Genomic DNA, 10,862 nt, shown 5'->3' on the forward strand with positions numbered 1-10,862 from the left:
TTTTTTTGAGACGGAGTCTCGCTCTGTCGCCCAGGCTGGAGTGCAGTGGCCGGATCTCAGCTCACTGCAAGCTCCGCCTCCCGGGTTTACGCCATTCTCCTGCCTCAGCCTCCCGAGTAGCTGGGACTACAGGCGTCCGCCACCTCACCCGGCTAGTTTTTTGTATTTTTAGTAGAGACAGGGTTTCACCATGTTAGCCAGGATGGTCTCAATCTCCTGACCTTGTGATCCGCCCGTCTCGGCCTCCCAAAGTGCTGGGATTACAAGCTTGAGCCACCGCACCCGGCCTCATTTTTAATTTTATTCACTTAACAGCTAACATCTCTCTTGTTTCTTGTTTTTTCCATATATGGTTATTGATTCAGTTCTTGCTATATTTCTTAAATTTGTATGTATCATCAGAAGAAAGGGATGAACAATTTAGTGTAAATATTCATCTAATTGAATTGTTCAATTCAATTAGATGAATATTTTATTCTGGAGAATAATACTCAGTTAAATTATTTCTACTGCAGGCCAATAATAACTAGATTATTTGTCCTTTCTCAATATAATTTTAAAGAGTATTTTATTGTCACAATTGGGTACCACTAGTCCCAGGTAACCATTGGGCCAAAGGATCAGTTAAGAAACAGTTAAGGATGAATTAGCTTAAGTTATGGAGCACTGTTAGAAAACAACTCAAAAGTATATTCTTTATTAATAAGGTGGTCATTACATTAGTGTCAATGAAGGGCAGTGTAGTTATTTTATAATGACTAATATTTTCTCCCCAAATACAGAATAATTCAGATGGGCAACCAAGTTTTCAAGAGACTGCTGTAGGTGAAGTCTGTCTAGCCAAGGCAAAACACTTACAGGAGCCCCTAACTGTGCCACCCTTGGAATGGGTTAGTGTGCAGGCTCAGAATATTGTGGATTACAGATTTTCATAGAAAACTACCACAGATGTAGACAAAAATGATCTCTGAAAGCATTGCCAGCAGCTGGGTATGTTCCTTAGATTTCCACTTAGGTTTGGCATTTTGGCAGATAGCTGATCTTGTATAAAGTATCACATTTTACTATGCTTAGTGTTCCTGGGTTGTGTTTATCTACATTATTAGAGGGAGTTTTTCTTTTAAAAAAATTATCCTTCATGAGAAGAATGGGAGTTCATACCACATAGTATTTTACCAATTTATATAAAGTGGGGAAATTAATACTTCATGATCACTTGAATTAAAGTTTTTGTATCTCTGGAAAGTAGAATAGTGCTTTCATTTGAATGAAAAGTGTTTATAGAGTCAGAAAGAGAGTTAACGTCTTTGTATCTTGGTTTATATACAGACCCATTTCGGAGGGGGTTAAATGTCTTACAAATCCAGTAATTTCGAATAACAGTGTTGGCTATTTAAAAGAACATGTGGCAAGTTCTATATGAATATTCTTGGTCATCTCGACTAATTCTGAGGCAATGATGAACGGCTCTACCTCTTATTTAACTCTAGGCATGTTGACTTTTCAAAGCGATTTCCTTATTTCTAAACAAAGATGTTGATCAATTAGTTACTAATTCTTTAGAGGAAAAAATGTGTAATTTGAGTGTGGAGTTGATTTTATGATGACAGGGTAATTATTCAAGTTGTTTGATAAATTTATTACTATATCATAAGAGAGATCTTTGACTGTTTTTCTTCCTTTTTCTTGGACATCCCTTTCTTCCCTCCCCCTTCTCTCTTTTGTGTTTTTTTCCTTGTTAAATTTTATGTTTACGTTACCATCTTTCTTATACTTTCCCCTGATTTTTCTCTTTTAATTCCTCTTTCATTCTCTGCCTCTTCTCTTTCAGCTCTTTCTGTAATTGTGCCTATTCCTTGCTCAGAAAAAGTGGAGCTGTTAGTGGTAGAACCACTGCTCATTGCCTTTCTATTAAATGAGATTCTAGAAATACTTTCCACTTTGGCCACTGTTGCGTTTTTGCAAAGGTAAAGTTCCCCTGCCATTTTGAAATAGCTGAACAAGTTAAAGTAATATGTTCCAAAAACTGGAAGTGCCATGAAAAACTAAAAATAAAAATAAAAAATTTGTGACTATAACTCCTACTGTCTTTATGAATACACAGGATTCAGCAGCCAAGATGCTCACAAAATGGGATTGCTATAAATATGATGGATTCAGCATCTAAATTTGGAACAATCATATCTTTTTTGTTATGTGGATAGAGAGATTATATATCTTTTCTCAAAGTAAAGTATTTAAAACCTGTTTAAATGAGCATTTTGGCTGGCATGGTGGCCCACACCTATAATCCCAGCACTTTGGGAAGCCAAGGTGGGGAGGAGCACTTGAGGCCAGGAGTTTGAGACTAACCTAGACAACATAGCAAGATCCTATCTCTAGTTCAAAAAAATTTTTTTAATTAGGGTTTGGTTTGTTTTTTATGATTTTGGGAGGTGGGGGAGATCTTTGTTTTTTGAGGCAGATGTTTTAGATTTATCCCATCTTAAGATTTATTGATTTATAATATTGACACTGCCTACTTACAAGAAGGATTTGAGGCAGCATATATTGCCCATGTATTTTAACTATTTTCATTTTTCTCTTGCAAAGCACTATTTGATGGAAGACCTGGAATCTTATAGTTCTCATATCTGAGTCTTTCTGGCGTGTATTTGGTGTCTGTGTGCTTGTTTCACCCAGAGGTCAATTGAAACCTTCTTAATTATACTGTGGTATTGATTCTATCCCCTCAAGTATGAGAAAATTATTAAATTTTGAGACCATTTTTGGTTGCTGTGAATGTAGTTACACTAAGTTTTATTTTAAACTAAAATTCAATAAACAGTGCAGCCAGAGAAGAGCTAAACCATGCCATTATTTGGAAAATCATCGCAGTATATTAACAACTGCTTCCTTCTATGAAGTTTTACGAGATGCGAGAAAAATGCTCCATACCTTTAATATTGCAATTTTATTTTTATCGAGAAAAATAAAATATTAGGCTTCAGACCCAACTGTGCAAATTTCATTTGCTTTCCATCTCTTACTACTACCTCTGTGTCATAATTTAACACATAACATACAACTCCTGTCTCTTAAGGCAGCTACCATATGGTGTTTATGTCAGACTGGATATATTTATCTAATTTTGTGAAATTCTTTTTTAGTTCCCAACACAATTCTTGAAAGTAATACCACTGTTGTTACTCTTTCTCCTTACAATTTTTATGTTGTTGAGATGTATCAGTTATGTATTATAATCATGAAAATGTATTGGCCTCAAACCCAAATTTTCTTTGTAGTCTAGGATAGATTTTTCATGAAAGCTATATAGTTATAACTGTGATTGTATAGATCCTTTATTTGCTTTACAGTTACCATTAAGCATGATTCCAGGTTTTTAATTATGTTCTAGCAATACTAGTATTTCTTTATAACTTGAAATCATAACCACTTTGATAATTTACCTTTGGATCTGACCAGTGATTCATTTTTTTCTTGAATATACTTTGTGTTTGCTTTCTCATCCCCATTAAGTCTGAAACATTATTGATAACCCACATCACTTACTCTGTTTAAAGACTTTACCAGTAGTGAGTCACATGTTTAGGATGATCAGTTTGGAAAAAAAAATTATAGAATAAAGGGGAAATGTTCTTGAGAGCTTTATTAAAACCATTAATATATAAAATGAAAAAATAAAACAATAAACAGAGACACAAAGTGTCTCTCAATACTTTAGAAAGAAAGACTTGGAACCTTAAGTAAAAATGCTAGGTCAAGTAAAAATGTAATCCTGATGTAGATTAGATTCTCTTAATCTTAGGAGCATTTTTTTTTAATTTGGTGAAGCTGTTTTGAAACTGCCTGTCCGTATCAATGCCAGACTATCTCTCTACCTCTCAAAGAAAATAATTTGCTTTAAAATTCCTTTTTTTGTTATGTAATGAAAGTATAGAACAAGAATTTGTACGTTACTCAGTGTGTACTGCAGTCAGATATAGTTAAAATAATTTTTCTAATTGCTAATTTTAACCACCATTTCTGGAGTACCTAGTATGTGCAGGCCAAGGTTTTACCTATATTATTCCCTTTAATCCTCAAAGTAGCCTTGCAAAGAAGTTATTTTCATTTTACAGAAGAGTCAAGGATCAGGGGGTTGAAGTGATCAGGGGGACTAGAGTCACATACCTAAAGTCCAGGTAGATCACTATGTCTTGCTTTTTCAAAAGCAGTTCTTTCTACTACAGTACAATAGTTTCATGTTTTACAGTCCATTAAAATCCAAGACTTATAAAATAAACTAAAAATACTCTTGAGGCAATTACTATTTCTATGAGAGCCATTGGGACAAATATACTTGAACATAACAAAGAACTTCAAATACTGTGAAAAAAAAGATTTGCCTTAACGATGACCTTGAAAATTGCATTGGGTTTTTATTATTGGTCCAGGTTTAAAACATTTTATCTGTTTAAAACATATGTTGTGTGTTTTAAGAAGTTATGCTATAATAACAGCATTGTGGTTAAGAGCCCAGAGTCTGGGGCCAGACTTCTTAGATGCAAATCCCAACTCTGTTATTTACTAAATGCGTGACCTTGGGCAAGTTAATTAACCTGTTTTGGTGTCCTCCTCTGTGAAATGGAGTTAACAGTGGTTATTTAACAGAATTTAAAATGGAGTGTGTTCTAAAGTGCTGTGCCTGGAGCATTATCACCACTAAGTAGTTAGGGAAGTAAAATACATTTGGCACACATCATTCAAGAATGGCCAGAAAATCCACGTCTTCCCACAATAGGGACCAATTTTTTGCCTTTCACCGGACAACCACTGAACGTTAAGACTCTGCTGTGTGCTAATAACTGTCCTTGCTGTATGTGACAGAAGCTATTTGGAGCACTCTCAAGTGCTTACTATAGCTAGTCAAGGAAACTGCATATATAAAATAATACTGGATACAAGACTATACAATTAAATACTGGTGTATCGCTAACAACGTTTTAGACCCTATTTTGTGTTAGGCATTGAGTTAGTCTCTGCCCTCATGGAGTTTACAGTTTTATAGGGAATACAGACCTTTTAACAAGTATGTCAAGTACAGTAAAAGACAAGTACAGATTAAAATGAGATCATAAAATAGCCTAGTCTTCTGTGGTTCAGGTTAATATTGCTGTTAGTAGTCAGAAGGAAGTTTTTTTAAAGAAATGAAAAAGCTCAGTGGTTAATGTAGAACTCAAATGAGTCTTGATGGCTACCTAGATTTTGGATGAGTCCAAAGGCTATATGGGGGGATTTCAGGCAAAGATACTGTGAGCAAGGTATATCTGTGAAATAAAAAACAGTACATTTTGGTGTATTGTGTGAAACAAGGTTGGCTGTGAAGGATTGCATCCCTTCATAAAATTCCTTGAAAGCCAAGGAGAGTAGTTTAGATTTGAGATGGCAGGGGTCTGGAGTGATTTAAGAATAAATTATGAAACCAAGGAAGATAAACTTGCAATCATAAGCACGATAGGATATATACAGTATGGAAAGCTAAGGTAGGAAGCTGTTGCAATTTTCTTGCTACGAGGTGACGATAAAGGATTGATTCACTAATGGTGGTCATATTGAGAAAGGATACTTAAGATTCCTGATATTATGGGGGGTGGGAGAAAAAGTTGATGGTAACAGTACATTATATGTGGATGATGAGTATATTGGTGTTAGCACTGTTAAAAACAGATTATGGAAAGGAATCTAAGTGATAAAGTAGCGTAATGACTAAATTTAGTTGGAAACTACTGCTGTAACAAATCTGTATACCATAGACCAAACAGCTGTTTAATGGCCGTTTAAAAATCTGTGCCATTCTGGCAAAGGACATTTGCTCTGGTGCAGAATAATCTGATCCACTGTGCAGTGAATGAGCAGTGAGGGTTGATCCCCATGGCAGTCCAATCTTTGCTTATCAAGGAAGGATGGTGTGAAGTTTCTACAGACTTTCTGGTAAGTGATTGATAGGTGAGTTTATGCTTTGAGTTTATGATTTGAGTTTATGCTTAGTGATTGATAGATGAGTTTATGCTTTGTCAAGTAAAGCATTTAATTGCAAATGTATTATGTTTACACAAATATTCTTAATTGGAAAGTTTCTGAATATGCACGTAAAAATGTTATGAAATATGTCAGGCAGGCTGATTTTTAACTTGAAAACTTGTACTTTAAGAAATTGTGGCCGGGCGCGGTGGCTCAAGCCTGTAATCCCAGCACTTTGGGAGGCCGAGGCGGGTGGATCACGAGGTCAGGAAATCGAGACCATCCTGGCTAACATGGTGAAACCCCGTCTCTACTAAAAATACAAAAAACTAGCCGGGCGTGGTGGCGGGCGCCTGTAGTCCCAGCTACTCGGAGGCTGAGGCAGGAGAATGGCGTGAACCTGGGAGGCGGAGCTTGCAGTGAGCCGAGATCGCGCCACTGCACTCCAGCCTGGGTGACACAGCGCGAGACTCCGTCTCAAAAAAAAAAAAAAAAAAAAAAAAAAAAAAAAAAAAAAAAAAAAAAAGAAATTGTTTGGGTCCCATCGCCTATACCATGTAGAATAGAAACAAAAAGCCAGTTATTTAATTTTTAATTTGCAATTAAACCTCTTGGCCAGAAGGATGTAATGTCCAACATTACATCGTAATAGCTTAAGAAAAAAAAATCTTATTTTGCCAGAAAGGGAATTATACAAGGATACGAAGGATCAAAGTCTGGGCAAAGACAATTCTAAGTTGTAGCTAAACATGCTTTTCATTTCCCTCCATTCCTTACTTTTGTCATGAGTATGATGGATTTTCAGGGGTAAGGCTGATAGGGCTGCCAGATCAGTCATTAAAAATTGAGAATGCACAGTTAAATTGGAATATCAGATAAACAATTTTAAAAATATATGTAACACATATATGCCAAAACACTGGTTATCTGAAATTCCAATTCAACCGGGCGTCCTGTATTTTATCTGACAAGCTCTTTTTCTTTAAAATAATTTGTTAACTTCCTACAAAAAATCTCTAAATGGGAGGGAAAAAAAAAATCCCGTAAGTTGTCTGGGCCAAAAGTAGAAGTGGCTCCATGGCAGTCAGCCTTCTCCCTAACTTGGTTTAAAAAGAAAAAGCCAAAACCACGAGTCCCAGAAGCTTGCGTTTAAAGCGAGCTGTGCCGCAGCCTTCCCGCCTGTTTCCTGCGGAATGTAGCTCAGCAGCCACCCCCCGTGGGTGGGGCTCGTATGATTGTGTCCTTGCTGGATGGGAAAGGAGGTGCCGGAAACTTCAAACCACGGCCAGGGTACAACGTGTCCGCTTAGGCGGCGGTATGCGCCGCCATCTTCTTTGCGGGCAAAGGCCGAAAAAAGTTTGGGACTCCACTTTTCCCCGCTGAGCCGACGGAGGGCATCGCCCGTTGCCTCAGCACTCCGGTGACGTGGAATCGGGGTCCCCTCTTTCGGGGCTGATTTCTGGTGGCACGTCGAAGCTTGCCAAGGCGGGGAAAAGGGACGCCGCCTCTGTCCCGGATGTAAGATGGCGGCGCGGGGGGCCGCCTGGTGGGGCGGTCACGTGGTGAGGAGTAGCGCGCGAGCCTCCTTAAGTGATCTCTAAGGTTCGTCCGGACGCACAGGAGCAGCGGAGCGCGAGACGGGTCTCGTGTCCGCACGCGTCGAGTCGTGGCCGTCGCCACCCGGGCCATCGCCTGGCCCGGTTTCACTGTTAAGGGGTTTTCGTTTGTTCCGTTTTCGCCTCCTGCAGAACTGAACGGGATTTCCCCGAAGGGTGCGGGGGAACGGGTAGCCTGGGGACTTCCCGGCTATGCCTTGGCTGCTGTTTGGCGGAGCCGGCGGCCGCCTCTGCAGGATGCGCCCCGGCGACTGTCGGCGCCGAGAGCGGGCCGACGGCGGGTGCGGCAGCGCGGCGCGGGTGGGGGCCCGGGTGCCGGGCTCGGCCACAGCCCAGCCCCCACCGGGGGCTTGGAGCAGGGAGGGGCGCGAACGGCGCAGCTCGGGACGTGGCGGCAGCTCCTAGCGGGCGAAGCGCGGGAGCGCTGCTCGCTGCCTCTCGGGGGCCGTCCAGAACCAGTTGGTGTCTGACTGCGCTTTTGCCGCCCATTTCCTTTTTTCGAGCGGTGAGGCAACGCGCTCCCCTCGGGCAGTGGAGGGAGCGGCTTTCCTCGCAGGACACCGGCGCCCTTCTTCAGAGCGGTGGCTGACGTAGAGAACGCCGGCTGTAACACCCGGGCGTCGGCGCCGCCTCTGATCCCCGTAGCTCTCGGGGCGCGCCGGGAGCAGCCGAGGCGCTGGGTGCTGGGCGGGGTCTTCGGGCGCGGCGCGGCGCAGCGGGGAAGGGAAAGGAAAAGAAGGGACGGCGGGCCGACGTCGGCGGCGAGGAAGGACGGAGAAGCGCCGGAGCCGCTTTGCTGCCCTCCGCGTGGTCCCGTGCCTCCCCTACACCATGGCCCTGGCTGAGGTAGTAGTTTGTGCTGTTGGTCGGGTTGTGACATTGCCCGCTGTGGAGATAACTGCGCAAGCTACTGCCTTGCTAGTGCTGGTGATGCTCAGCGCCGCGGAGGACAATGGCTGGGAATCCCCTTTGTTTTCCGGGGCGCTGCCTGGGGACAGCCCGCGAAGCCTCGGCGCCCGGCCGGCGCAGCCAGCACGGAAACCGTTAGTTTCACATTTTCCTGGAAGAAGGAATTGAGGGGAGTGGGGTGGACCGCGATCTTTTTTAAAGGTGGGGGAAGAGCTAAGCCATTGGATTCCTTCTCTTGAAGGAAGGAGTGGAATTGTGTAAGATAACTTTTTCACCCTAAAGAATTCTAACGCTTCTTTCAGCAGTTAAATGCCAGATTTAGTGTGTACCTGTTTTACTTCATTCTTTAGCTGTAGGTTGGAGTGGAATCAGCGATCTGCAGAACTGGCTTTGTAGGGGCAGAAGTAGACCTGATAATTAAAGTTTATGCCTTAACATTTTAGATCTGGTTTCTGATATGCTCTCTTAGTAAATCTGAGCGTGTCTTCAAAAATGTGAACCCAAAGCAATTTAAAGTTTTTCTTTAAACTTTGCAACTCCGTGAATGAGAAGATTGAATTTATTTGTAGGTAATTGCACTATTCTAATTTTTTAATGTATGAGGCAAACAAATAAATTCTATGTACAGTGTGCTGTGAATGGTTTTGTTTTTTGTTGTTTTTTTTTCTTTTTAGTTTAACCTTGGGGCTCAGATTCTGCTGTGGTGGTGGGTTAGCTTTTTGGTTTTTATGACCTTTGATTCCAATGTTATGTGGTACTTACATCTTTGAGGTTTTGTATGGAAGAAGAGGACTAGGAATTGAAAGTGTGGTTTCTAGATTTGAGTTTAAAATCTACTAACACTCATTTTGATTCCTGAGTGGCCACTACTCCTAATAGCAAAATATCTTTGCATAGAGTAAAAAGGTAGTTTGGATAACTAATGAAAATACTCAGTGTTCTAATATCCTGAAGTCTGCGTGGAAACCAGATACTTGTATTTTTGCATTTTATTTTCACTGAGGGAAATAAGTGGTCAGGTTTAGTACTTTTCTTTGAAAATTGATGTGTATTTGTACAGAATAGGTAGTTTTGAATATAATGTAATCACAATTTTGTATGGTTTTCTGATGCTCTGTTAAAAAAAAAAAAAAGGCAGTTCTTTAAACCAACCAAACCCTTCAGCAGGAGTTCGATGCTTTTGTCATTCAAAAGTGATCTGATATATGTACCTTGATTGGGTTTGGTTTAGCCTTGAGAATAACCTTACTTAATCTGATCTCATCAGGATGGAGCGGCCTCATTGTGGAAAGGGCGGTGAAGAACCTTATCTTGAATCTTAAGATGCAGAAAATACTTGAATGTTGGCTAAGTATACTTTTCTTGATAGCAAAGCAGAGGAAATTCAAAGCTTTATTAAGTGCTTGTTTTCTCAAATAATGAAAACCTCTGGGGTGTTATGTCAAATCTTGGTTTATGGAGAAACTAATCATAACATGTTAATTGCATTATGATTTTATTTTCCGAAACACTTCATTCAACCAACCAAGGTAATCATCCAACCCTAAAAATGTTAAAGGTAAACATTCTAACATTTTTATGGAGAATCAACAGTTGTTAATCTGCATCCCAAAGTATAACAAATTCTGCTGATAATTTAAACTTTCAGTGGATAAGCACACCAGAAATGCTCAATGTTCTTTATATCTTGTACTTTTAAATTTTATCCACAACTACATATTGCCCAAATAGTAGTAACATTTTTGAGTTACTGGATGTAAAGGTATTTTGAGAGGTTAACTGTTTCCCAAGTTACAAGAGAAAATACTGCCACCAGCCGACTTGTTTTAGTCCCATAGCTATATTTCTGCTCTAATCTCCAATTTTAAAAATGAATCTGCTAATTACATTTGTCTACACACCAACTGAAAATTACCAACTGAACATTTTCCTTGTTGACAGTTTCCTACAAGATGAATTTGCCTTATCAAAAATACAGCTTTCTGAACTTAGTATTATTGACATTTACTTGGTGCAATTAACTTTTTTGTTAAAGGTCTACTGTCAAGCATTTAAGTAATTTGTAGTTGCAAAAAGCCACTGATGGAAAGTAATAAGGCCGTATTTTGAGTGCCCTTCTCAATAAGTACATACTAAACCAAAGGAAAGCTGGATTATGGTAATAACATTTTAATAAATGCCATCCTCAATTGGAAATGGAGATGATGTTATGGTATATAGGACACACCATATGGAGAAGATTCTTGGAGAACACAGTTTTGCTTCATACTTCAAAATCCTGATTGCTAATCTAACATAGAAAAGCTTTGTTTACAAACTATTTTAAAATAACCT

General features: G+C 39.9%; 1 protein-coding gene across 1 annotated transcript; it reads right to left on the reverse strand.

The window, feature by feature from the left end:
* Positions 1-6,762: 6,762 nt before the first annotated feature.
* LOC112634882 (putative uncharacterized protein encoded by LINC01465) lies at positions 6,763-8,455 on the reverse strand. The gene has a single exon (XM_025402755.1). The coding sequence runs from the start codon at positions 8,106-8,108 to the stop codon at positions 7,713-7,715; it is 396 nt and encodes a 131-aa protein (XP_025258540.1). The 5' UTR covers positions 8,109-8,455; the 3' UTR covers positions 6,763-7,712.
* Positions 8,456-10,862: the final 2,407 nt, after the last annotated feature.

The sequence above is a fragment of the Theropithecus gelada genome, chromosome 11, assembly GCF_003255815.1.
Source record: "Theropithecus gelada isolate Dixy chromosome 11, Tgel_1.0, whole genome shotgun sequence".
In the NCBI taxonomy this organism is placed as follows: Eukaryota; Metazoa; Chordata; class Mammalia; order Primates; family Cercopithecidae; genus Theropithecus; species Theropithecus gelada.

Coding starts and splice junctions, on each gene's coding strand:
- LOC112634882 (XM_025402755.1), bottom strand. CDS start 8,108: ATGGGCGGCAAAAGCGCAGTCAGACACCAACTGGTTCTGGACGGCCCC.